This window comes from Eumetopias jubatus, unplaced genomic scaffold (genome assembly GCF_037043125.1).
Source record: "Eumetopias jubatus isolate StellerSeaLion01/CBP00866 unplaced genomic scaffold, mEumJub1_p1.0 scaffold_10, whole genome shotgun sequence".
Classification (NCBI taxonomy): domain Eukaryota; kingdom Metazoa; phylum Chordata; class Mammalia; order Carnivora; family Otariidae; genus Eumetopias; species Eumetopias jubatus.
The window spans coordinates 39772770-39800659 of record NW_028274816.1 but is presented as its reverse complement, the minus strand read 5'-3'; the positions used below and the strand labels follow the sequence as shown (position 1 = coordinate 39800659).

Below are 27890 nucleotides of genomic sequence, written 5' to 3'. Positions count from 1 at the left end.
ACCTGCACCCAGCACGGATAACCCTCCCCACGGGGAAAATGATCTACAAACAGCTAAACCGTCTGCAGGGACGTTTACTACTCACAGGGAGGGAACTCAGTAAAGAGATCTCAGAAGCCTTTCAGAGACCAGTGAGGGCTGCGAGGAGGTACAAGTCTCAGTGGGTCTGAGTAAGGCGTTCCCTTCCCGCGTCCGGCAGGAACGCCACGTCCCGAGGCACGATCGAGGAGGACTCACTACTTGGGCTAAGACGGCTCCTCCCCTCGAAGTGGGGGCTGCTGAGGTGCCTCCTCCTCCCCCACGTCTTGCTTCTCCCTCTCCGCGTCACTCCACCTCTGAGGAGCGATCATCTTCTTGGGCCCGTGAGGTGGCGGACCGATGAGGGCCTCGATATCCTCGTAGTCTATCACTTCCTTCTCCAGCAGGGCATTCGCCAGCTGAGGGAACAAACGGGGCAGTGTGTGAGCCCCAGACAAGGACACACAAGGGCCTTTTGAGAAGAGAGCACCCAGGAGAGAGGGGGTGTCTGGGAGCGGGACGCCCCGGGCAGGCCACTTTCCCAGGGAAGCAGCGTAAGCAGCCAGCTCAAGTAAAGAATCCCTCCCTGTCTCGACCTTGGAGATGGTCTCCCAGCTGCCAGCCTCATTAATTTTTCTGCTTCCCTTCCAAGTCTGTTTTCGGGGGCAACTTCAACTTCCTTTACCAAATAAGGTGTGTGTGTCTGCATGTGGGGGAGCAAGGGGAGGCTGGACTGTGGGAAGAGGGGTGCTGGTGTGGGAAGGGAGCCTCAGCCTCTCTAGGTGTGGTCGTGGAGAACATGCTGAGTGAACTGTGTGCGCGCGCTGCACCAGCAGCCCGTCCTGACGGCTCAGTCTCGGACACAAGGAACGCAGTCCTGAGCACCCCTGACGGGTGCGGCCGCTTCGTCCACAGACCTGGTTTGGTATGTTCTCAGCCCTGTAACCCACCAGTGGGGCAGAGGCGGGACATCCGGCTCCTGCACAGGGAGCCTGAGTCCTGCACACATGCGGCACTTGGGCCTTGTTAACAGCCGATTCTGGCTCAGTCCCTGCACTGCTCACACACACCCCTGGGGAGGCAGGTGCTCCTTGTCTGGGAGCAACCCCCTGAGGACACAGCATGCATGAGATCATGACCTGAGCCGAAATCAAGTCAGACGTGTAACCGACGGAGCCAGCCAGGCGCCCCTGAACCTGCAACTCTTGATGTCGGGGTTGAGAGTTCAAGCCCCACGTTTGGCATAGAGATTACTTAAAAAATAAAAATTGTAGGAAAAACTCAAGAGCTGGGAAAGAGTAAATGAGGCCGACCACACGCTGATAACCACTGGAACTTGACATTCTTAGTACTACGTTCTTCTGCCTGCTTCAAGGGACTGGCTTGATATGTTCACAGTAAGAAGCTGAGGAGGAGGTAGGAGAAATGGGAGATTTCAGCTGAGCTGGGTGGAGCACATAGTGGATACGTTCTCTGCGGCTCTGTGTGCCAGGAGGACTCCCGTGAGGACCATGTAGTGATGACTCTGCAGGGACAGGCCTGGCGCCCAGAACCTCACCGCCTGCAGTTTGTCCAGGTTTTCCTGCAGCACCTTCTCCGTGTGCCTGTAGGCCTTTGCCACCAGCAGCTTCGCTTCCTGCCAATGAAAGACAGCAGCTGGGTCATGCGCAGGGTGGCCGGCCACACTCACCACGTCCTGTGTAGCCGGATCCTGGTGCCAGAGTTCACAAAGGAGCCACAGGGACAGGAACGCAGCTTTTCTCTCATCGTGGCTGGGAGAGCTTGGCTGCCCCTACCCCGTGCCCTGGGAATGCCCCTCAGCTCTGTCCTCTGGGCCCAAGGCCCCCTCACACATGCGCCTGCCCTGGCCCGGTCTCCCGTAGAGCATGCAGCGTGTCCTGCAGGTGCAGCGACCACGGGGCACCACGGTATCACTGGGGTCTCTTCTATTTCCTTCCTAGTCTCACATCACGGACAATTTCACCAGAAGCCACACAAGTCCTCACCCAAGAGCAGACACTCAGTGAGTGTCAGGATTGGAACGCCTTCGATGAGACCACCACAACAGCACACTCCGCTCGGTGTGGCAGAGGGCACGGCGCCAGTACCCAAGAGAGACCCGTGCCCTAACCCCATCACAGTATGGACGCAGCCCATGCCAAGCAAGCTGTGCAGACTCACGTGGTCCATCATCTGCTGCAGGCCCTGGCTGAAGGGGCGCCGTCCAATGCCTGTGAGACCCTCCTGCGCCTCGGGAAAGGAGACGGGCCCGATGCTTGGAGCCATCCCAAACTGCTTCACCATGGAATAGGCAATGCGTGTGACCTTCCTCAGGTCGTCCTGAGCCCCTGGAGGGTGGGGGTTAAGAAAGAGGTTTCTTTCCTGGAAGGGCCACGTCAGGGCACGCTGCCCGCCCCCCTGCCCAGCACAGGCAAAGGACCCAGGAGACAAGTGTATCCTGTCTTAACTCTGAGGTACTACCTGGGACGCACATGTGGGTTCGCTCCCCTGGCACCCTCCGGCCCATGTCCTGCTCTGCACCAGCATAGCTGTCAACACTGAACCCCGGTGTCACTGAGGAACATCTCGACTTCCTCTCTGGACATCCCAGTGAAGTAACAGCTTGAGAGCGCTGACTGAAACTGTCCCACTATTCAAATTCCTCCCTCAGATTCGCCCTCCCGCCCCCACGCGGGAGACAGTGGGTGTGAAAGCACTTCGCAAACTCCAGGACCCGCACGGGCTGGCTTCTCACCAGAAGTGACTTTGTTAAAGGAGATGTTCTCGGACACGCGGCCACCCAAGGCCATGCACATGCGCTCAAACAGCTGCTCCTTGGTGAAGAGGTGCTGGTCTCTCGGAAGCATCTGAGCAAAGCCCAGCGCTGCATTTGTCCGTGGTGCAATGGAGACCTGCAGAGTGTCACGCGGCCCGAGTGAGTGGGCAGGATTTGCACTTTAAAGATGAAGAGGGGAAAAGGTACGACGGATCTTTAATGGGAGGCTTTCAAAGCAGTTAAAGCAAATCTGTACTGGCCCCATTTTTATAGCAAAGGAGAACTCTGTCGCTGAAGGACAGCTCGCACACGGCTGGGCACCCCGACGGGTACATGAAGTAAAGCACAACGGCACAGACGGGCACCACACAAACCCTCGGATTCGCCGGCTTGGGGACAGTGAAGACTATCCTTGCCGCTCTGCCTCCCCGGCAGCCCAACGGCAGGTGCACACACAGGGGCGCGGGGGGGAGGTGGGTGCAGCAAAGCAGGACCTGCCGCACGAGCAACCACTGGGGCCCCGGGCAGCAGGATGACCAGCTCCTAATGCCTGGAAAATCTGAAGAGGAAACTTAAATCCAGCACTGAAGTAAACTACAACGTAAACGGCTGTAAAGAATGACCATATCAGTAGCTGGGACTTCACCACCTTCCCTGAGTAGTCAGCCGCAGGGCCGGGGGCAGGGATGATCTCATTACGAAAGATGTATCTTTTAGACATTACATGCAGTGAAAATTCTAAAAACAGCAAGTTTTAAATTATGATATTTACTTCATTAGGGGTTTCTCTGCATTAATTTTTATTTTAGTTTTTGAGATACTGCATTAAAGTATCTACCCTGAACCCTGCCTTCCTCACCCTTGGCCTGACCCAGATCATCGGTGATGGCAGCATCCCCCCGTCTGTCACCAGACACTGAACTCCCTGCCCGCCGCTGAGTGTCAGAGGAGCTGGCCTGATCAACAGGGCATCGTCAGACACCGGCAGACTGTGTACATGGCTGTAACAAACCCTTCTGAAAAGAAGGGCGTAAACGCCAACGTGCTAGGCTGGCGACTGCCACTTCCCACTGCTGGTGTCAGGGACCAGCAGTGCTGCAGCCCCCTCCCTGCACCGTGGGACCAGAGCACCTGTGCAGCTCTTCTCCAGGCCGTGCGTCAGGTCTGCGTGGAAGGCACCGTGAAATCTGCACCCACATTCTGGAGGAGTTGTTCTGATGTTAGCAGCAGATTGTAATAAATTTTCATCAAGTCACAAATGCCTCCAAAAGTGGTATTTTTTTATTTTTTTATTTTTTATTTTTTTTAAAAGATTTTATTTATTTATTTGAGAGAGAGAGAATGAGAGAGAGAGAGCATGAGAGGGAAGAGGGTCAGAGGGAGAAGCAGACTCCCTGCTGAGCAGGGAGCCCGATGTGGGACTCGATCCCAGGACTCCAGGACCATGACCTGAGCCGAAGGCAGTCGCTCAACCAATTGAGCCACCCAGGCGCCCCAAAAGTGGTATTTTTTTAATGTGAACCAAACTCACTTATTTTTCAGGTTAGCGGTCACCACATCAACACTTTTAGTAAACACGGCAATTCTTTAATTCCAAGAGTAACTGTGTAGATGGCAGAAGGAGACCCCAAGTCATCATGTGACTGCGATGGTCACGCCCGAAAACCAGAGCCCACTTAAGACCTCCTGCCTTTTGCTTGAGGATGAGGGGATCCCACACCATCACCTCCTGCCCTGCGCCCATGTCCAGCTCACACTGCGCTTTCTCTTCAAGTAAAAACACACGGTGCTTCCAAAGTCAGCTTTGTTCAAGGGTGAGTTGGGCTTACAGCCGCCGAGACCCCAGACCCACCCGACGCAGACACCCTACCTTCATGACGGCCTCGGTGTGCTCCAGCAACCAGCCGACCAGGGCATGGCCCGACTCATGAAACGCAACCACCTTCTGTTCTTCCTTTGATAGGATCTTGCTCTTTTTGGCAGTCCCTGAAAGGGTGCACAAGGATTTGAGTTTGGGCACACAGGTGATCCGAGGTAAGCGGGCCAGGCACTCCCTTGGCCTCACAGAGCTGCACCCCGTGCCATCAAAGCAGTATGGTGCCTGACATTCACCTCCTGTGCCTCTGCCCCGAGCCAGCACCCCGAACTGTTCCTCGTGAGGGGAGAGATGCTGGACGGTCCCTGTTTGTTTCTACTTCTGTGAATGCCGGGGAGAACAGACCAGCTCCTGCAGGCTTTACGAGTGCCCACCCTCAGGGGCCCACGGGGCTGCTGTGATTAGATGGGGTCCCCACCTAGGTCCAGGCTTCGCAGAGGCTCTTCCCCCGGACTTGCTGGAAGCTGCAGGCCCTTGCTAGCTGACCACTTCCCACTTGAGATTCTAGTCCATCTACCTCGTCTGAGCTACTGGGGAGGCTTCTCTCCGCAACCCAGGTTCCCCACACCTTCCTGCGATCCCGTTTTACACAGCCTGGATCAGCTCTGGGTCTGGCTGTGTGCTCCGAGGGTCATCCACCTCTGTCTACTCCAAGGCTGGTTCTGAGCATCTGGACCGGAGGCCACAGCCTGTGGGATGGGCTGTACTTGAACCTGAGTGCTCTAGCTCAGGCAGGCCGCACCAGCGTGGGCAGCACTTCGTCTTTCTCACTTTGACTCTATCAGTTTATCAATTTCCGGACTGGAGTTTATCAATTTCCATGTAAACCGAGTGGCTTATATGAAGCCAAGTTTGTAGTACGAAACAGCCACTTTTGTTCCTTCTGTCCACACAGACTCCTAAGCTGCAACCTGAACACCTAGTGGCATCTGTACCAGATTTTAGCTCAGCCGAGAGTGACGGGGATGAGGCCCTTGCAGAGACGCTCCCCACCCACATGCAAGGCCGGTGCTTCTCACACTTCCATGGGAACGAACAGTTTGCCTCTTTAAAAAACTCTTCAGTGTCTTGGACTGAACCCGGCTCAAGGACAAGACACGTGGGGCCGTGGAAACTTCTGGAGACTCTCAGTTTCAATCCCACTCTCCTGACAGAAACCCAGGGACCCCACTTTGAGTAGCCACCATTGAGCTCTGCTGTAAGGCCCCCCGTCCCCGCCCCACTGCCAAGACCCCTCCTGTCGCTACCCAGAGCAGAGACGGGCCAGGCAGCAGAGCATAGCTCTCGGGAGACCCTCTGTCCCCAGACAGTGGCGGCCGTGACCCCACAACATGGATGGTGCCCTGTGTGGTCTGCTCCGAGGCACAATTGACAGCTGAGGGGCTAAGCGCCACTCACATTTGGGTGTGCAAGATCCTTGTGTTTCTACCTGAAGAGTATGTCTGCTCTTCAGCACACCCCTGGTATTTTAAACTAAGGAGAAGTCAGAACATGGAACAACCTGACTGATAAAAATAGAAACACTTCCCTTATAGTTCTCTTGTCCAATAATTCTTCACTGATCACTTGTCACGTGTCAGCCTGACCTGGCTCCCTCCACCCCCCCTTCTGTCTGGGTGCTTTCAGGGATCCAGCCCTGCTGAGAACATGCCCCTCGTACCAGCAATGACCCGTTCCACAGCGTACTCGAAGTTAAACGTGTGGACGGACGTGTGCCCTTCCCGTGCAGCGTGCAGCGCGGCCTCGTTACAGATGTTGGCGATGTCAGCACCTGTCCGCACAGTAGGGGTGAGAGAGGAGGGCAGGGGAGGGGCGCGTGGGCAGGAGGCTGAGAGCATGCAGAAGGCACTTCTGTCCTATGCTGAAGCGACTCCCACCACTAACAGACCCGGAGCACAGCCTTGTGCGGTCCCACCTCCTGCCACCTCCAAGCTCTTTCCTGCTCAAGTCCCATCAGCATATGCTCAGCGGTCTCATTCTCCCTGGGAATTCACACTCCAGTACCCATGCAATGCTAGTTAAGGGCATTAAAGAAAAACCCAAAGGGAAGAAATTATTATAAAAAGGATTTTGTTTATATTACCCTTTAAAACGAGAGCCATACAGGGGCACCTGGGTGGCTCAGATGGTTAACTGTCTTGCCTTCGGCTCAGGTCATGATCAGGGTCCTGGGATCGAGCCCCACATCGGGCTCCTGGCTCAGCAGGGAGCCTGCTTCTCCCTCTCCCTCTCTCCCTGCTCATGCTTTCTCTCTCTCTCTCTCTCTCTCTCTGTGTCTCAAATGAATAAATAAAATCTTTAAAAAAAAAAAACTATTTAAAATGAGAGCCATACAGAAAATATCTTGATTTGTGATCTGTCTCTGCTCAATGAGAACAAACCGTGAGGAGGGCCGTGGCACGCTCGGACAGCCATGAGGCCTCGGATGGCACTGCCTGGCAGGGAGCAGTGGTACACAGCCCAAGCGTGGGAAGGCACTGAAGGGCCAGTGTGCAGAGTCCTGCGGGCGCCCGGAGCGCCCCACATGCCGCAGCAGAACCACTGTCAGGTCCGGCGCCACTCATGCAGGAAAAGCAAAGTACAGCATGGCTCTTTTCTCCTCTACGGGCTCTCTGTGCATGACCTCACTCCCGCCCAGGCTGTGCTGACCGTGGGGCCCAGAGCAGGGGGTGTAGGGCACCGGGGGGTGGCCTGCACTCTCAGGACTAGCAGGAACCAGCTTCCATACCGCTGAACCCCGGCGTGAGCTCTGCCAGACGCTGTGAGTAAAAGCTGCTGGCCTGGGTCAGCTTCAGGCTCTTCAGGTGCTGCTCAAAAATCTCCCGCCTTTCCTGCAGAGAAAGGACCCAAGTATGGGCTCACTCCTGCCCCGCAAGCAGGAACCATGGGCTGTTAGATCCCTTTCTTTGTTGTCTCTCCCGACCTACAGCAGCATTTCAAAAATGGAAGATTGAAGAAGGAAACAATGAAGCGCATCATGCACATAAGGCTTATTTTGTAGAACATCTGGTTCATATACATTCTCAATTTCCTAGACCCCCCGAGTCAGAACAATGGAAAGCTGCCCTGGAGTGCAGTGTCAGAGGACAGTCCCGCTCTGCTTCTGAGAGAGCAGTAATGGTCTGAGTGTCAGACCCAGGAGGACTGCTGGCTGGGGCATGGGAGCAGGAACCATTATGCACTCGCTCTGAGCCCTTTCCCCACCCATCACTGCTTGCTGATTCCTGCTGCCTTGGGGCACCAAGGATGCTGATGGGGGTCAGGACGAGACTTCTGAGGCTCTCCCAAGATTCTTACAAAACTCAGCCCCAATGTTTACGGATAAAGAGAAAAACTATGGGTGAATGAAACAAGCTGCAAAGCCACAGGCAGAGCGGTAAGCCAAAGACAGTCAGACAGACGACGGCCAGCCCCTGGCTGCACTGACCTGCAGCGTGGGAAGGTCAATGAAGACGTGTCGATCCAGTCGGCCCGGCCTCAGCAGAGCATTGTCCAAGATGTCAGCTCGGTTGGTAGATGCCAGGACGATGACATGGTCGGTGGTGCCCATTCCTGGAGGGGAAGACAGCTGTTCAGGTAGAGCTCGCCTCTCAGGACACAGGGCGGGACTGATTTCCCACTGGGGTCCGTGAGATAGGAACACACACGGCGCTCTGAATGAGATGTGGACTGACCCAGAATCAAGCTCCCTATGAGAGCAAGGATTCGCAGGTCTTCCCCAGGCTGCCAGCCCAGATGCAGACTGGTTCTTGGGGGGGCCCGCAGTGCCATCCAGACAGCATCCTGGGGGGACCACATTTCTCCTAACTGCCCAGCAGACCCGGGGAGCGAGGGGCACCATGTCCACGCTCCTTTGGTGCAAAGCCATGGGCCAGAGTGGACGTTTCTGAATGCTGGTCTGTGGCCTGGGTTTGGAGGCTCCAGGTTTCTCACAGGAATTTGAAAGTGCAAAAAGTACCACTGGTGGCTCAGATCTTCATGACAACTTAGACTGGACCCTAATCTGAATAAAGCAACACCTGCAGAAATGCATCCAAAAAGCAACTGGGTGATGGGCCTGACTGGGAGTCAGAGGGTCATATGTGTATTTTCAGAGTACGTGTTACAGTGAGATGGTGGTGTTTCTCTGAACGTAGACAGATATCTCCAGAGCACATAAGCTTCAGAACTTTGGACTGGCTTTAAAATCACCCACCCGGGAAGAAGATGGGAGGAGGCGTGGATGGAATGGGGCTGGCCTGCGACGTGGAGGGTTACTGCACATCTCTCTCTGCACTTATGTATGTGTGACAAGGTCCAGACACAAAGTTTAAAAAATAAAGATTTCAGGGGCACCTGGCTGGCTGGGTCAATGGAGTGTGCAACTCTTGATCTTGGGGTCTTGAGTTCAAAGCCCCATGTTGGGCGTGGAACCCACTTAATTAAACAAACAAAAATGCCATGATCTATCTTTTGCTAATGAAAAAAATCCCCAATAAGCTGACATTGACAAGTACAATTTAAAACTGCCTGTGAAGTGTTAAGTGAAATTTAAAAGAAGTGTTCGAGAATTAGGCCCTGAGAGTGTGTGAGGCACCTCCCGGCAGACTGTCAGTAACCCCACCCCAGGACCCCGTGACGGCAGTGAGGGGCCTGGCTGAGCACATGGGCCAGGGGTGGGGGGGCACTTCCTCACCAAGGACCTGACACCCAAGTCACGAAGCAGCAGCCACCAGGACATCCAAACCACACCCCACTCCCAAGGAAGTCCTTGGAACACTCCTGTGCGTGTGCATTCTTGCTAGAATGCGATAAGCCAGGACACCATGATGGGTCCAGTCCCATTCATGTCGAGCGGAGACTATGGCTTGTGATAACCGTGACTTCTGAAATAACCCAGAAGCAAAAGCAGGCACCATCCAGCAGGTGCAACGCTTCTGACCCCATGCTGCATTTGCCCGCACTATGGTTTTAGGAGACGTCACTGACACAGAAAGGCTGACTGGAGGGAGGGCCCTGGGACAGATGCAGCTTCGCTCCTCGGACAAGGCAGGGAGCCAGAGCCCTGGTCGGGGGGCCTGCTAGGACTCCCTGCTCAGACTTCCGAAATGACCTCCTTCCCAGGCCCAGGCTGAGTCACTGACACCGAAAATGACTGTGGGAGAACAGTGGTCCACTCTCCGTCTCTGACGAGCTCGTGTGAATGGCACTGTACGACACGGAGCCACGATCCTGAGACCCATCCAGACAGTTCAGTGTGAGAAGTTTCTTTCCCGGACAAGGAAACACCGAGTTTACAAGCTGCACACGCTGGTGGACATGCGGGCTGCTTCCAGCCTTCAGCTCCCACAGGTAAGGGAAGGTCTTGGGTAAACGTTTCTCTAGGATAAGCACGCAGGAGTGCTAGTGCTGGGTCAGACGGGAGGTGTGTGTGTGGTTTTGTCTCCCAGAGAGGCTGCCCCACTGGACACTCCCACCAGCAGTGTGTCTGCTCACGCCTCCCTGGCTGCTTTATTGAAATTAGGCTCATCGAGTTTCACACGGGGACCTGGGTCCGGCCTCTCTGCGCCCTCACCGGCATCTGGCGCTGCCACCATGCTTCCTCCTGGCTCTCCTGTGATGTGTGTGTTCCTATCAAAAACTCAGCAAGATCTTTTGGGAGATGTGGACAAGCTTGTTCTAAAAATTATAGGAGAAAGCAAAGCACAACCACCGCAAGAGTTTCAGCTGAGGGAACCAAGTGCAAGGACCCAGCGCACCTTCCTCCAAGACTGCTGCCCGAGGAGGGCCGAGTGCTGTGGTGGAGGGGCAGACATCGGCCAGCGCGGCACACCGGGGGCCCAGAGACTCTCAGACACGCCCAGCCAAGTGCTGGCAGAGGCCCAAAAGCCATTCAGTGGAGGAAGCAACAGCCTTTTCAACAAACGGACCTGGAGACCTGGACATCCACAGGCGTAAAAAGGAGCCATGACCAAACCCTCCCATATTTACAAAAGTAACTTAAGAGAGATCACAGATTAAAATGGAAAAGGCCATGTGGATGGGAGCTAGGACTTTCTAATGACTTCGTGTGAGGCCGGAGCTCATGACCCCATAGGCTCTTGCTAACACAGAGGCTTAGGTGAAGGTATCCACTGCAAGGGGCACTTGGTGCTGTTAAAGATGTAGAAAGGTGACTGTCCACCAGTAAGTGGCCTGGCGGGACCCCAGCGCTCTGCACAGGTGCCCATCCCATGTGGCCTGGCCGTCCTGTAGTGCAGCCTCGTCCTGACCTGTGAGTGGGGGTTTCTCTTTCCAGTGAGCTTTTCCCACGACTGGCACAGCGTCTGCTCCGTGCCCTGCACTTCAATGAAGCAGCACTGCCCCTCCCCAAGGACTAACAGAGACTCCTCAGACGCATCTGAAGGGCTGAGAATGCCCGGCTGTGTCCGCACACAAAGGGACCTGTTCTCTGCCGGCCCAGCCCAACAAGGGCCTTCAGTCTGGGGGCCTGGGGGTCAGGGGCAGAAGCAAGTGCTGGGGCGGAAGCACCCCATTCATGGCAGCACAGAGCACTTTGGCTCAGAGGAAGATGCCATTTAGTAAATGCTTCCTGGTGGGCTCAGTCTTCAAGTGCAAACAACCAACATAAGCAGGAGAGACACTACTTCCCATGGCCTCCGTGTTCAGAGAGGGAGTCGTGTGGGAGCCTCCTCGAGGGCTTTCACATCACCTGGAATGACACACGGTCGCACACAGAAGGCCACAGAGTTGCAGGTGAGGTCACACACCGACCGTGTCAAAAACCCAGAGCTTGGATGGGAACGAACGGGGGCCGTGAACCCCACGGCATCCCTCCAGTCCAGGAGCATGCCTGAATGCTTGCACGCGAACTGCCGTCTGCAGGAGCCGAAGGACAGACACGAACTTGAGGACACTTGAAGCCCGGACAGCCAGTGAGTCATCGGAGGGCTTCTGATAGCCTGCTCCGACTTCTCCCCTCCATAGCGCAGAGCCTAGCCACCCTTTTAAAGAGACAACCAGACGCCATCATTAAAACCTGGTACTTCCGATAGCAGAGGCTCATCAAACACACGGTCCCGGGTCTCAGCGGGCAGACAGACCTCAGGCTCGGGCACCCACAGGCCCAGCCATGAGACCTCATGACCAGAACCCGAGGGGATCTTCCAGATCTCTGCAGAACCCCAAAACTACCAGAGCCACACTGAGCAAAGGTGGCACAGCATTAAGGGGTTGTGGAAAGCTGTTCAAAGGAAGCACTAAGTGTGGTTTCTTGGACCTCGGAGACTCCCGAGGGTAATGGCAAACCATGCAACAACAGCGCACTGCCTGTCCTCAGAAGTGGCGTGAGGGGTTGGGGGCTCCCTGCCATCTGGCCTGGAAGGCCCTCCTGGAGGCCCCTCTGTGATGGTTTCTCGACAGCTGCGTTCAGAACCAGGGCCTCACTCTACTCACATTTCCAAGGACATGGAGTCCGTAGAAGCTTCCCTCCCTGGAAACTTGCTCTTGAGAATAGTCCTAGAGCAAATGGTGCTGGGCAGCAGGGTCAGAGATGGGACGCAAGGGTCTGCAGGGCAGCTCCAGATGCTCGCTGTTCTCCTTACCGCCTAACAACACAGCCTTTACTGCAGACTGGTTAGACAGGACACTTCGGGTTTTTCATCTGTGGAGCTTGCAGAGCTTACAAAATGCATCAGTGCATCTGACTGCACATCAGCGTTTGAGGAAAGGCCTTGCCCTGCCGCCCGTAGCCACGCCAGTGCAAACCCCAGCACCAGGGCGGAGGGGCGCGCACGCTGTTCACCATGACAGGCCCGTGGAGACAGCAGGGCTGCCAGGGGCCGGGGAGTCAGTGTTTAAAGTGGACAGAGTTCCAGTCGGGGAAGAGAAGGTTCTAGAGACGGACAGTGGTGGTGGCTGCACAATGAAAATGTACTTGACATCACAGAAGTGGACACTTATGAGTGATTAAAATGGTAAATGTTATATATGTTTAGACACAAAATAAACAGGGGCACCTGGGTGGCTCAGTCGGTTGAGCGTCCGACTCTTGGTTTCAGCTCAGGTCGTGATCTCAAGGTCGTGAGATCGAGCCCCACGTCAGGCTCCGCCCTCAGCTTGGAGTCTGTTGAAGATTCTCTCTCACTCCCCCACACCCCTGTTCATGCTCTCTAGCTCTCTAAAATAAATAAAATCTTAAAAAAAGAAAAAAACCATTCCATGTTACTCACAACCCTGAGATCACGAGCCGCATGCTCCCCTGACGGAGGCAGCCAGGCACCCCGAGTCCCTTTACTGCACTGGGCATCAGAGACAGCACGATCCCCTGGGTTTACCCAAGACTGGGAACAATGTCATGACCTGCCCTGCCCTTTGTGCTCCCAGGTTTTTTTCCTGTCTTTTCTACTATTACCTTGACTCTTTACAATTAAAACCTGTGTTTCTTGAGTGGAGCAAGGTGACAGATACCTCTGCAACTGGCTTTGTCTTGTTACTACCTGCCGGGGAGTGCTAGGCACACTCACACCCGTGTCAGGTGCTATGGTGGAGAAACACAGACCAGTCACTGCAGGAAAATGAAATGCCAGTGAGCATCAGGGCAAGGTGGCATCACACATCAGCCACGTGGTCCATCTAGAAAGTGGATCTCAAGAAGAAACGCTTCCCTGCCCAGGAGGAGACTGGGGGTGTGGAGCACCCACCGTCCATTTCCACCAGAAGCTGGTTGAGTGTCTGCTCTTCCTCCGTGTTGGAGAAGCCAGACATGGTGGTGGAGCGCTTCTTGCCCACAGCGTCGATCTCGTCAATGTAGACGATGCAGGGAGCCCGGGCCCGGGCTTCCTTGAAGAGGCTCCGCACGCGGGCAGCGCCAAGGCCTGAGGTGACACAGAGGACCAGGAGTTGGACAGATAATGGGAGATGAGCCCAACTCTTGTGCCAGGGACCAGAGCTGCCCACTGAGGATGCCAAGGTCTCACAGAGTCACCCTGGTGGACGCTCACCCTCCTGGACACCCCAGGCTGCACATGGAAGCAGCTTCAAAAGAACATCACTACCCAGTTCCCTCCATAAACATGGCCAGTAACATGGGTTTCACGTGTCCTTCCCTGTCCCCCCATGTCCCCGTCTATCCGGCCACCTGAGGAAGGGTCCTGCACAGATGGTTGGGCAAACTTGTCCACAGCCCCCCAGAAAATACCAACCTCCAATGACCTCCACGAACTCTGGACCGGCCATTGCCAAGAACGGCACCTGGGCCTCTGTTGCCACCGCCTTGGCCAAAAGTGTCTTCCCACAGCCAGGGGGCCCGAGCAGCAGTGCACCTTTTGGGACTTTGGCGCCAAGCTGAAGGAAGCGCTCTGGACTCTGGAAAAGCAACGGATCATGGGACACTAGTCACAGGTGTTTGAGAGAATTTCCAAGAGGACTCACATGGCGATCAGCCCCTGCACTGTCACGAATCAGTTGTGCTTCATGTGGTTTGGGAAAAGCAGAGAGCTCCGGCAGTGACCAGGTGTCCCAGACGGCCCAGGGTGCGGCCAGCAGCGGGCTCTCAGCCCTACTACTGGCTCAGGGCTGTGCACTCAGCCTTCCCCACTGGTTTAGCAGATACAGCACATGCCTGACTGGGACAGTCCCTCCCTCAAGGAGGGCGCACGTGTCTGCCTCCTGCTCGGCTCGTGCACCCACCTTCAGATAATCCACAAACTCTTTGACTTCCAGTTTGGCTTCGTGCATTCCTGCTACATCTTTGAAGCTGACTCCTTTCCCCATCTTGCCATCCACAATTGTGAAACGAGCCATTTTAAGCTGATTCTGGGCAGAAAAAACAAAGGGCAGGGTGCTGTGACTCCTAGCACAACAGGGAAGATTAGCACCCCTGGGCTGGGCCTGCAGGCACGAGGGAGCTTCGTGTCCCAGGGGCCCCACCTCCCCTCGGCTCGGCTCTCATCTCCCACACCCTCTCCACATATTCAGGCAGATGGGACCCAAAGTCACCTTCCAGGCATCCAAGGGGAAATGTTTACTGTGCATCGCTAACAGTAAGAAAATCTAGCATCTAGCAATTTGCTTTAAAAAAAAAAAAAAAAACATAAACCACCCCCAACCCAAACGAGGTAATTTAATATCTTTGCACATAAACTATATTTTTCCATATGATTTTTCCTACTACTGTGGAACTCTCTGATTATAACGGTAGTGTAATAACACGCAGCTCTGGGAAGGTGTGGTAGAAATGTTAGCTGGTAAATTTCTGGAGAGCAATCAGGCAAGATAAAGCTCTCGGTGAGGGGTGCAAACTTGAGCTAAATTTGGCCTCAGGAGGCACACCAGGCAGACAGGCACTCCAAAGGCACATGTGCATTAGATTTATCACAGTACTATCTAAATACCGCAGGGAAAATAAACAGCCTCTGAGATGCCAGGGTGGCTCAGTTGGTTAAGCGTCTGCCTTCGGCTCAGGTCATGATCTCAGGGAGGGTCCCAGGATCAGGTCCCACATCAGGCTCCCCGTTCGGCAGGGAGTCTGCTTCTGCCTCTCCCTCAGCTCGTGCTCTGTCTCTCTCTCTCAAATAAAATCTTTAAAAATAAATAAATAAAAAGTGACTATAGGGGCGCCTGGTGGCTCAGTTGGTGAAACGTCTGCCTTCGGCTCAGGTCATGACCTCAGAGTCCTGGGATCGAGCCCTGCATCGGGCTCCCTGCTCAGCGGGGAGCCTGCAGCTCCCCCTCCTTGTGCTTGCTCTATGTCAAATAATAAAATCTTAAAAAAATTTTTTTAAATAAATAAATAACCAGCCCCAAATATGCAAGACGGGTGAAACTGGCTGAGTAAAATACAACATAACCCCACAATGAGACACCATTAAAAGGGTGTGAGTCTTTACAGACAGGAACACGTTCCTGGTCTCAGTGGAAATCTGTCTTGGTTCCCGGGGAGGTGACCAGAAGGTACCCTCTGCAGACCTGCTCCAAGCAGGTCCTGGGCCCCTCCCCAGCTCCTCTGCTGATGGGCTAACTGGCCATATGCAACCTGCCAGGGAGGGAAAGTTCATGTTACAATGAAGGTCACCACAACAGGAGAATTTTTTTCTTTTTTAAAGTAATCCCTACATCCAACTCGGGGCCCGAACTCAAGACTCTGAAATCAAGCATTGCACATTCTTTTGACTGAGCCAGCCAGGCGCCCCAGGGGAATGCTTTTAAAGCGTATTAAGGTTTGGGGCGCCTGCCTGCCTCAGTCGGTAGAGCATGTGATGCTTGATCTTGGGGTCCTGAGTTCAAGCCCTCCATTGCGTGCAAAGGTTACTTTAAAAAAAAAATCTTTAAAAAAATTAAAATAAAAACATAAAGACAACCTTTAAAAATTTCTCAGTGTCTTAGCTAGTAGGAGAAACCAAAAAATAAGTCATGCCCAGCTCCTGAAAAACTGTAGAATAAACTGGCCTACACACCTGCTTGGCTCAGCTGCCCCACAAGTCAGGGGGAGAGTCAGGGAGAGAGTCAAGGGATAGGGGCCAAGCAGAAAGAAAGAGGAACCGCCCCGGCCACGACTCCAGGCTGGCCTCTGTGACAGGTGAACGTTCACTGCGATTTACATGAAGCGTGTTCCGCAAGCACGAGCACAAACCCTAGACCATGGGTTCGATGAGATGGGATGTTCATAACTTACAAAAGCACTGAGTCCGCCTTCCCTTCCCGTCATTCCAGCCAGACGGAACACATACCACAGGATGGCCAGGCCCACGGCGGTCATCCCCAAGGCGTAGAGGGCACTAGCAGGAGAGAGGGGCAGTTATGGGCAGGCAGCGCACAGACACGCCTCATGTCAGGGGCCACGGTCACTTCACAGACGACGAGAGCAACCCCCACTCTGAGACCAGCGTGCAGAGCAGATGGTTGTGGAAATGGGTTTCCTCGTCCACCTCTCCTCCTGTGAGACCCTCCCCAGGCCGTCCCGCGGAGCGTGTAAACGCCGGATACAGCAGCTCGCCACAGTGCGAAGCCAGAACGCGGACACCGCACACTGACCGGGTCATCGAGAGCCTCTTGGTAATGCCCAAAAGAACAGATTTTCATGTGTGGTATATTTTGTTTTCAAAAGTAGGCCATCAGGGGCACCTGGGTGGCTCAGTGGTTAAGCATCGGCCTTCGGCTCAGGTCATGATCCCGGGGTCCTGGCATCGAGCCCCGCATCGGGCTCCCTGCTCAGCAAGGGAGCAGAGCAGTACAGAGTAAACCCCAGGGCTCCAGCCATACCTCCCGCCATTGCCCACGGCCCCTCAGCCTTGGAGGCCTGCACCCTCAGGAGAGAACGGCTACCTCTCAGGAGTGCCTGCCGTCACTGGCATCCCGCGTCCTCTCAGCGTGGGCACGTGTCCACAAGTGAACCTCCCCAGACACGAGTCCCAGCCACTGGTGTCCCAGTGTGCCATGAAACCCCCCGGGACTCTGCAAGTTCATGTGCTCCCGCTAAGGAGATGCAGGTCCCACAGGCCCAACAGGGTCCCCATTTCCACCTGCCACAAGGAAGCAAGAACTTCTACTGGACGTCCCTGCTCTGCCCTCTCTGTTCCATTTTCCTGTTTGTCCAAGACGGCAGCCTCACAACGCACTGAACCAACAACTAAGGAAAGTGAAAGTCGCTCCACCAGGCCCACGATGCCCATCCCCACGCGTGGTCACTGGCTTGCATGCTTACTCGCCCTCCCACACGGGGGCAGCTTTACTGGAGGCAAGGCCAGTGTGAGATGGTGGCTTGTTATCACATTACAAAGCCAAGCCTGGTTTAGGTCAGGAGCCAAAAAATGACCAACATACTTTCCAAAGAATCCCGTCCGCTTATAGGAAACCGGGATCCTGTCCTTGACCTCAATACTCAGGGCGTCTTCAGCAGCTCGGAGCTTCTCCTCAAACCTGTCGATGTTCGCCACCTGCATCCGGTACATCAAGGCCAGCCGCTGGGGGCAGAGAGCAGAGACAGTGCAGGTGACACGCAGGCTGAGGACAGCCGTGAGACACGCACCCACACCCCGCGGTGCTCCGGAGCTGAACGTCCATCTACCATTCAGAAACCACGTCCAGATCCCAGTTACAACAAACTTCCATACATGTGCTTGCTCTACTTTCACTAACAGGAACATTTAAGAAAACAGAGGGTGTGCTTTAGGCTTTAAACTCACCACCCAGCCTCAGCTGTGTGTGCAGAACACAGAGACACACCACAGACACGAGATGTTTGCCGGGATGCAGGCGACTCGCTAAGGCAAGAACACAGGTCTGGTGCTTCACCACTGGCTGAATGTGAAACTCAGCTAAGTGGATTTCTCTCTTCTCAGTAAACCTCTCCCGGCTAGAGAAGAGGCTCAGGGATTGTGCGCAGGTGCAGTGTCCTCCAGGGGTACAGGCTTCCCTGAGAGGAGGCTCCAGAGCAAGCCAGAAGTCCATGCTGGGTCCCCAAATCCCTGCTCTGTGAGCTGACCTGAGCCACCCACCGAGGGGCCATCCTGATCTCCACCAGCCTGGACGGCAGCCTTCCAGCCCCACATCATTCTCCTAAGGGCCTGGTCCAAATGCTTTCTAGAATGAAGCTGTTCCAAGCACAGCTTCTAAACGCACTGTGGAATCTACATGGAGCAACCAGACTCTCCCCTGGCGCTGAGAGCCTCAGAAGATTCTGTGTGGAATGAGCGGCCGGCCAGGCTGCATGTCACGGGGTCACAGGGCCAGATGGGAGAGGCAGCTAGGGGCACCCACCAGCCATGACACACTGATCGTCATCTGCGTCGGAACGCCCAGGGGCCTCAGTTGCTGGATTAACCTAACAGACCCCGAATGTCTGATCTGGACTTCATCCACGCCTCTGTCACTCAAGCACCTGCCCAGCCAGGTGAATAGACTGGAAACATGTGGCAATGACCTTCTTTCTCTGCCAGAAGCCAAAAGCAAAATGTGATTCCAGAGGCCAATTCAACTCCCACGCCTCTGACCGCCTGGGCTTCTGCAAGGTCACCCAGCTCACGCGGTATGCAGGACCAGGAGGAGCCTGTCACCCCAACTAAATTACAAGCTCTTGTAAACCAACAACCAGCTGTAAACACAGTGCTTGGCACTCAGCCCAATCCAGAACCCGGGCAGGGGCTGGGGTGCACCCCTGATGCTATCATGAGGGGCCCAGTGCTATGGCCAGGAGTCCACCTGTGCTCCCCATAAGCAGAGTGTGTCCACACTGGACACCTGTCTCCCAGCATTTTACCTGGTCCAGTGTCTCCACCACCCAAACCTCTAACGAAAAATGGAAAGGAGACTAAAGAAACATGACAACTAAATATAATTCCTAGTCCTTGATGTGATCCTGGATTGAAAGTACTAATAAAGGGAGCCTCGGTGGCTCAGTGGGTTAAGCGTCCAATTCTTGATCTCAGGTCAGGTCTTGAACTCAGGGTCGTGAGTTCAAGCCCTGCATTAGACTCCACGCTGGTGGAGCCTACTTAAAAAAATAATAAAATAAAATAAAATACTAATAAAATAGCTCTTAACGTCAGTCTAGAGATGACCAGGGCACAGGATCAGGGAAGTGGTTTGGAAAATAGTCTCATGTCGCTACCTCTCCTGGGCCTGCCGGTGCTGTGCTTACAGGGTGGGGGGGATGGTGACTGCTTCCACAGCAGGTATTCAGAGTCAGCTTCTGGGACCCCCCCACCTCCAATGCCCAGCCCTCTCCCTGGGACCAAATCCCACCCTCCGGGCCCCTCCTCTGGTGAGCACACTGGGCTCCCTCCTGGGGGCACCTGAGGTGGGGAGGTGAGCAGGCCCTTGCCCGACCCCAACTCTCAGCCACCCTCACAGAGCACACAGTTTCCTGCCCTGGGGCCCCCAGGAATCCCCTCGACTCACCAGCAGCTGCCCACACTGCCCTGGGTGCTAACCCGCAGCCAGGACCAGATCCACAGGGCGGGACCTCAGGACCCCGCCGCTGCAGGCCCCCCAGCTCCTGTCCCCAATTCAAGCACATTAAGCCCGGCTCAGGGCAGTGGGGACGAAGGGAAAAGGGCTCCGCCCTCACTCACAGGCCGCCCGAACACCACAGCTCCAGGGTGCAGGTAGACCTCCACCACGTCGCTCTCAGGCACCACCTGCACGCGCTGCACCTCGCCCTTGGCCAGCATCTCGTGCACAAAGTCGTTCCAGGAAATGCTGCCCCCGCTGGTGCTGAGCGCGTTCAGCAGGCTCATGATCACGGCGATGACAAACAAGGTGCGCAGCCGCTCGCGGTACATCTGGTCCTCTCTCTCCTTGCGTCTCCTCTCCTCTGCAGGCAGGGTGACCAGGGGGAGCGACAGACACAGGAGAGATACTCATCACACGCCAGTCAAGGCCGCCAACACTGCACTCACCGAGGTCACGTCTACCCAGAGCACAAAGCCAGTTTTACGGTCAGAAGCTTCCCGGCACCTGCATGTGCTGTATCTCTGTGGTAAGCCCTCCACCGGAGGCACATTCGACCCCTGACGTCATACGGTCACCCCTGATGCGTGTGGCACACATGCAACCCATTAATAACAAAGAAACACCTTTTACCACCATCTGCCCTCCCCTCTCCAACAGCCACCTGTCCTCGACATATGGGGGGGAACCACTTAATTCAAGAATGTTCCCAGCAACCAACTCTTTATCCAAACCATCAGATAAATAATCACATTATTAGGATACAGACTGCACTGTGCCCAGTTCTTGGGGGACAAAAAGACACAAGACTCAGCCCCTGACCTTGGGGCGCATGGACACCTGGGAGGTGACACGGGAGGCCATCAGCACACAGCATAAGGAACTGCGAGAAGCAGCTCCCAGCACGGCCACCACGGGGAGGCTCCGGGAGGGAAGGAAGAGTAAGCACAGCGGGAGGACCAGGAGGGCAGCAGGAGTCGCCTCCCTCAGGCCCACAGCACGGACGGGAGAGAGTCCTGCTCACAGCCACCCATGGCCAGGCCACAGTCTTCCTCCCAAACCAGCCGGTCAGATAAGCCCCTCCCCTGCCGGGGACGAAGGGCAGTCTCCACACCGCATTTCCATGATGCTGTGTCTCCTCGGTGGCCCACCCGCCAGTCCTTAGAAGCATCTGGCATCTCCATTTCCAAACCAGAAGGCCCGGACTACAATGCAGCCCTCACCTGTGCGGTACGACCCATCCTCCCGACACTCCATCCAGACTTTACCGGGCCCGTCGTTAACGATGCCTTTTGAGAAGTGCATGTACCGTCCTTCTCCAGTCCGGCCCAAGACGGCCCCGACCAATCTGAGCAACCAAAGCTTCCACCATTTACTTCTCCCGCACAAACACAGCATCCACTCGGGGGGAGAGCACGGAGGGCCCCGCACGGGCATAGGGCTCAGCCCAAGCTGCACGTGCACGTGTGGTCCTTTCTCCAGAGACAGGAGCGCAGCTGGATCTCCGTGTCTACCCACTTCCCTCTGCTCTGCTTGCAGGCGTACCGTCCACAGACACACAACCCTCCTCTCTGGCCATCCGTTTAGAGAAACTAAAAGGCATTTTTTTTTTTTAAGACTTTTATTTATTTGACAGAGAGGGAGAGAGAGCGAGCACACAAGCAGGGGGAGTGGGAGAGGGAGAAGCAGGCTCCCCGCCGAGCAGGGAGCGCGATGCGGGGCTCGATCCCAGGACCCTGGGACCATGACCTGAGCTGAAGGCAGACGCTTAATGACTGAGCCACCCAGGCGCCCCAAAAATAAAATCTTTTGAAAACAAAGGAAAACCCCACGTATCTGTAGTGTTGGTCAGGTATGAAATTATGAGGGCCAGTCTGAGAAAGACAAAAGGGGAAGGTGTGGGTGTGAGACAGAGGACTGGCTCCATGAAAGTAAGATGTGTGAGGTCTGAGACATGAAACAAAATCTGACCCTGAGAGTCTAACTGGAAAATGGCCTTTCATCAGTCTGTTCCTCAAGGACCCCTTCCTCCGCTGCGCCTCCCTGCGGCTGCATCCAACTGCATCTGTGAAGGCTGCCCTCGGGCGCAGTGCTCCCGGCAGCTCTCACATTTATTTTGGCTCCTGACGCTAACGACAGGCTCATGGAGAGCCGAGGGCTAAGCCCAGGAAACACTGCTGCCTCCTGGCCACCCGACTGTCCACCACTGGACAGACCCCCCCCGCCGGAAACTCTGGTGCCAAAATCCCTCTTCAGAGGGGTGGCGTCCATCACTGCCAGGGCGCCCTGCATCAGCCACCTACACACAGGTCAGTGACCGACAACGGCAGAGTTTCAGGGAGACAGCTTCCAGAGCTGCCCCAGGTTTTCTGTCCGGAAGTCCTTCTGGAAGAACTTATTCTCACTAACCCTGAACGCGGGCACTGTGGCGAGAAGCTTATGAGGCTTGCAGTGACAGTCCAGTTCTTTCCAACAGTCAGCTGGCGCTGGGCCCACCCCAGATGGAGACGGCAACTCCAGAGAACACTCACGGCGCATCCTCAACCTCAGGAACAAGAAGCAACTAGCACCAAAGTGGTCTGGAGACTCCAGCAACTGCTTTTTTAGCTACACTTTTATTATGTGATACTGTAGATTCACGTGTAATCCTAGGTAGTAACACAAAACTATCCTCTGCCCAGTTGCTTCCAGCAGTAACTTTTTACAATCCCGGACAGCGGCGCAGCCCCCCGGCCTTATTCAGACCGCCCCTACTGACATGTGCCCTTGGTCTTAGTTTCGTGCACTTTTCCGCCAGTGAAGACACATAGGACTTCGTCCCTGCGGGGGCTGCCCAGCTCCTAGGCCCTGCCAACACTGTTCGCCACCCCTGTGGCCGTGTCTCTGGAGAATGGGCTCTAAATGGGAACCATGTGGCACGCAAGCTTCCGGGACTGGCTCTTCATTCAAGACTGCCGCCAGCCCTGCGGGCGAGACCCTGCGGGTGAGACCCGGGCTGTGCCCACTGCGTGCAGAGTGTGGGTGCTCCCAGCAAGCCAGACCCTCACCAGCGCGCAGCAGAACCAGGGAGACCCACGGCACGTTCTCACAGAGAGGAAAACACTCTGGTCAAGCAAGTCGTTACCCTCTCATGAAAATTCAGCAGACACGAGCTTCAACCCATCTTCTCAACTAACTTACACTACCAACTACAAAGCAATCGCACAAAGAGGGCAGAGGGCCTGGACGCGTGTGGCTGCTGGACAGAGCGAGGGACAGAAGCGGGGAGACTCCTCCTTCTGCCTCTGCTGTCCCTTGCGCCACAATGGCTGGGACCCCGCGCGCCGGGCAGGCTGCCAGCACGCTCGCTGCCCACCACCTCTTCCTTTACTGGAAACCCTTCATCGTTACCGCTGTCTTCAGTTACGATTTTGAGATATGAAATTTTCCCCCAAGGTTCTTTCTGATTCTTTCATCCTTTGCTTTTTAGATTTAATGACTTCATCCATGCAGGATTTATTTTGGAACATGTGAAATAGTCTCTCTCCAAGTAACAGCAACTATTCCACACCATTTCGTACACAAGCTTCCCTTCTGCTACTGCGTGAAATGCCACTGCAGTTATGTATGAATTCTTAGATAAACCAGACTCTGCCTCTGGATTTTCTATTTTGTTCCATTACACTTCCTACCTATCACTGGACCAACACGTTAACTCACATTTTAATATCTGCCACTATCAGCCTCACTGATGTTTGTTTTTCAAAATCCTGTAGATTTTCTGATGAACCAAATCCTCATCCTCCACCCCTGAAAACCTTTTAACCCAGAAGCCTTCTGAGGAAGAGCCAAGTTCCCCAGGAGCTCTGTCAGCAAAAGAAATGAGTGACTGCCCAAAGGGATGCCCCATGAAGCCTGAAACCAGGAATATCTAAACCGAACCCAAGCAATGGCTACTGGTTTCCAGGAGTTAAGACCTATTCCAAAAGAGCCTGAAGCTGGGGGCACCTGGCTGGATCAGTCGGTGGAGTGTGCAACTCTCAGGGTTGTGAGTTCGAGCCCCACATTGGGCAGAAAGATTACTTTAAAAATAATAATAATAAATAGGGGCACCTGGGTGGCTCCGTTGGTTAAGTGTCTGCCTCTGGCTCAGGGTCATGATCCTGGGGTCCTGGGATCGAGTCCCACATTGTCAGGCTCCCTGATGAGCGTGGAGTCTGCTTTTCCCTCTCCCCCTGCCCCTCCTCCCCCAGCCCCGCCCCCCCCATGGTCATGCTCTCTCTCAAATAAATAAATAAATAATAAATAAAAATAAGTAAAGGACAACAAAATCAGCACCTAAGTTCGAGGCAGTTCCTTGGCAAGACAACCCTCTCTCCACCTGTGTGCCCTTCTGGAGACTCCTCACAGGACAGGGGACCGTAACAGGGTAATTATGAGGACAGAATTAATGGAGAAGACATATGAATCACTTAGTACAGTGCTCAGCACACTCCAGTTGTTGCAGTGGGTTAGCAATTTCCGTTCTCATTAGCTCCAAGGAGCCAGCTTTTACCTTAGAGTCAATTCAGTTTAAAATGACCTTTTTATTGCCCTCACCCTTTGCCTGATCAGAATCCTAATTCTACAGATGAGACTCAAGACTTGCAAGTGAGGCTGTTGTGAACTGGAGTACACAGTGGTCACTCACACAGGACAGCGATGTGTCTCACTTCTTCCTTGAGGCCACGCACCATACCAACCTCTCCTCTGGGGGCTGCTTCTCAAGTCTACACATCCTCAGGAGCCTGTGTGGGGTGGGTCCGACCAAGTGCCTTCCCCCCCACCCCAGAACACTGGAGTTGAAGGCAGATCGGAGGTTCACCCTTTGCACGCAGAGGACTATAATTCTGCCTGCCTTCAGATGTCTGGACAGGACAGGGCACCCACGAGCTGATGGAAGCACCTCTAAAGGACAGGCAAGGAAAAGATCCAGTAATCACATTAAAGACTGGGGGTAGGTGTGCTCACAGTAAGGGAGACACAGGGGCCTAGGTGCACCCTACGTTTGCTTTTAACTTTTCTTTCTTTTTTTTTTTAAAGACTTATTTATTTAATTTGAGAGAGTGGGGGCACAGAGGGAGAGAGAATCTCAAGTAGACTCCCCGGTGAGTGTGGAGCCCGATGCAGGGCTCGATCTCACGACCCTGAGATCATGACCTGAGCCGAAACCAAGAGCTGGACACTTAACCGACTGAGCCACGCAGCCACCCCTGGGCTCATGCTACTTTTAAGACAGGTTTCCTGTTGCTGAGACCAGAACACACATGTGCAGACAACCAAAGCAGCCATTATTTAAGAAAGTCAAATAGATATACCTTCATCATCTTCAGGGGTCCTCCCCTTAGATTTATCATTGTCCTTCGTCTTCTGCTTCATCCTGGAGGTGTTAAAATAGCAACTGCCACCTGCAAGGAATAGGGAACATGTTGAACAAGATCTGCCCCTACAGAGAAGCGCTCAGAAGAGTAGGTTCTTCAGTAACCAAACCAAAACAGAAGCCATCTGAAACCTACATTCGTAAGATTTAGAAGTTTGGGATGATCATTCTTAGTACAGTAGCTGCTAATTATAGAATAATAACTTCAACTTACAGAGTATCTTTGTAATTCAAATCAGCAATACAAGGGAATAAAACTTCCTTACGAATGTATACTGAGGAAGTCTCATGAGCTTGTTGGAAAACAACCCCTTCAATAATCACAGTCACTCTAAACTAATTTAGACTAAGGAGCAACACGGTGGCTCTGACACATGCATCAACAGCAACCCAGGGGCCACCATCACCAAGACACAACACTCCTCCCACAAAAGGCATGGGTCCTGTCCACCGTCTAACTGAATTAATGTTTAAAAGGAGAGGAAAGAGAGTCTCACCAACCATGACAGCTGTGCCTTTCTTCACAAGGTTAACAGAACCACAAGTGAGACTACCTTGATGGCCCCTGGACACGGGATCAGGCTGTCTGGAGAGTGAGGCATGTGCCACCGGGCACATGTGTACACTTAGGTGGGGAAACACACACAGGAGGTGAGCACGCGCTGACCACACGTGGGCACCAAGCCACATAACGGCCTTTAGGAGTTGGGAGATTCCACTTTTCCCGGTTCCAACTGGACAGAAGGAGGACGTAAGATCACATTGTCAATCCTGGAGGTCCTAAGTCCTTTGACCTAAGATCTCTCTTGAGGATGTCATGGTGTCTCACTGAATGATAAAACTGTTGTTAAACATAAATTACTTGTGGGCTGTTTGTAGTCACCTTCTGGATATAAAACATACAGAGCCACTCTGAAGATCCCTACTGGATGTTCTTGCAGCTGGCTAGAGAATATGGAAAACCTTGTAAGCAGCCCAATTACTGCCATACATCAGATTTTTTTAAAAAGGGGGAGGGGGGACGACTCAGGTAAGCACACGTGGCCTGTTCAGACCTTATTCAGTCTGTCTGTCCGTAAACTGCACTTTAGAGCATCTAAGGGCTCACAATAGACAGAAGCCAAAGTCCTCTGAGTGATTTCCTTTCGCTGTCAGTGTCAAACCAGCAGCTTTATCCGATTTATTTACAGATGTCACAGGATGTGCCTACTACCTGTGTTCCACAAGATACACACCTAAGAGTTTCCAGAGTCTGACTGGATTCTGGACTAGATGCTGTTTCAACAACAATCCACTGAACCCTTCAACGGTTGGGGTTCGCAGGCACAGCTGCAAACTCTGAAAAGAAACAAAAAATACAGAGGACAGCCAGTATTGTAATTCACACTGGTCCTCAAGTTATGGTAAAGTAGAACAACAGGAACAAATTATGACCTAAAATGTGCATGTTGAGCCCCTAAGAGAGGACTGGAGGGAAACACCAGCCAAAATGGCAGCAGGATTTGGGGTCTTTGTTTTCTGGATAGTTAACCTGAGCAGAGCCTGGAGCACGCCTTCACTGGACAGTGCTCAGTCAGTTCGGGGCCATTAACACGTGAAGCTACAGGATACAGATAAGATACAGCCACAGGGTACTTCGCCCACACAAAACCGTCACCCCCCTTGGAGCAACGGCCAAGTACCGTGTGGAGCTCATCTTCATGAGGTCTGATCCACGTGAGCCAATTGTGAAACAGTTCTCCATGAAACTCTTACTGGGTTCAATTTTTAAAACTGTTTTGTGGGGAGCGCCTGGGTGGCTCAGTAGGTGAAGCGTCTGCCTTCGGATCAGGTCATGATCCCGGGGTCCTGGGATCAGTCCCGCATCCAGCTCCCTGCTCAGCTGCAGGTCAGCTTCTCTCTCTACCTCTGTGATATCTCGCTCTCTTTCTCAAATAAATTAAAAAAATAATAAAATCTTCTAAAAATATAAAACTTTTTTAAAAAATTTACTTATTTGAGACAGAGAGAAAGGGAGAGCGAGAGAGGGAACACAAGCAGGTGGAGTGGGAGAGAGAGAAGCAGACTCCCCACTGAGCAAGGAGCCCGACGCCGGACTTGATCCCAGGACCCCGGGATCACGACCTGAGCCGAAGGCAGATGCTTCACCGACCACCGAGAGCCACCCGGGAGAAGCAGGCTCCCCCACTGAGCAGGGAGCCCGACTCGGGGCTCGGTCCCAGGACGCCGGGATAGGAGCCACCGAGGCGGCCCTTAAAATATATTTTTAAAGATTTTATTTTTAAGTAAGCTCTACAGCCCACATGGGTGGGGCTCGCACTCACAGCCCAGGATCTCGTCGCATGCTCCACCGACTGGGCCAGGCACCCAAGACGCCAGGAAGGCAACCACACAAGCAGAAAATATCAATACACCAAAAAAGGGCTGGAAAAGTGCAGGCTGGGACCCGTGCGGAGTCTCCTCCAGCGCTGCCCGGGCGGCCTCTCCGCACGAACGGGGGTCCCCGCACCCGACCGCGCCGCTCTCGCTCGGGGTCCGCCGGGGAGGGGGGCCCGGGGATGGGGCGCGGTCGGGGAGGAATGGGCGGAGCCCGCCCGGGGATGGGAGGCGCCCGCCGAGGGGTGGGGAGGTGGAAAAGGGGGCCGCCGCGGGTCAGGGCTTGGAATGGGCGGGGCCCGGCCCGGGGTCGGCGGGTACCTGCTTGGCGTGGCCTCCGGCCCCCAGGAGCCGGATCGCAGGCCTGTGGACGAAGTGCCGGCACCTCCTTCCGGCCCCGAGGGAGAGGCCTAGGCTCCAGCCCGAGCAGGGGCCCCGCAGTGGCCCGGACCCCGCGGCCCGGCCCGGGCGGAGGGCGCGCAGCAGCAGCAACGCGGCCGCCATGTTGGCCCGGAAGC

At 54.4% G+C, this 27890-nt stretch overlaps 1 protein-coding gene across 4 annotated transcripts; it reads right to left on the bottom strand.

Annotated features, from left to right (window-relative positions):
* Window positions 1-54: 54 nt before the first annotated feature.
* SPG7 (SPG7 matrix AAA peptidase subunit, paraplegin) lies at window positions 55-27889 on the bottom strand. 4 transcript variants are annotated; one of them, XM_028096350.2, is made up of 17 exons: window positions 27694-27889; window positions 26232-26334; window positions 24935-25024; window positions 19721-19962; window positions 17472-17611; window positions 16324-16426; window positions 14340-14465; window positions 13853-14015; window positions 13352-13525; window positions 8098-8222; window positions 7399-7501; window positions 6331-6441; window positions 4665-4780; window positions 2774-2930; window positions 2200-2366; window positions 1577-1654; window positions 55-437 (listed from the first exon to the last, which is right to left on the bottom strand). In XM_028096350.2, exons 1-17 carry the CDS (start codon window positions 27874-27876, stop codon window positions 246-248), a joined length of 2373 nt encoding a protein of 790 aa, XP_027952151.1. In that variant the 5' UTR covers window positions 27877-27889; the 3' UTR covers window positions 55-245. The 4 variants fall into 4 exon arrangements, with proteins under 4 accessions (XP_027952151.1, XP_087883673.1, XP_027952160.1 ...); XM_088027547.1 differs by lacking the exon at window positions 27694-27889 and adding an exon at window positions 27321-27450; XM_028096359.2 differs by lacking the exon at window positions 1577-1654.
* Window position 27890: the final 1 nt, after the last annotated feature.

What these genes read in the sequence shown, in the direction of transcription:
- SPG7 (XM_028096350.2), bottom strand. Translation starts at nt 27,876, where the DNA reads ATGGCGGCCGCGTTGCTGCTGCTGCGCGCCCTCCGCCCGGGCCGGGCC. An exon ending in CTTTAACAAAGTCACTTCTG is followed by an intron (nt 2,367 to 2,773) that starts GTGAGAAGCCAG and finishes CCCACCCTCCAG; the next exon opens with GGGCTCAGGACGACCTGAGG. An exon ending in TGCAGCAGATGATGGACCAC is followed by an intron (nt 1,655 to 2,199) that starts GTGAGTCTGCAC and finishes TTTCATTGGCAG; the next exon opens with GAAGCGAAGCTGCTGGTGGC.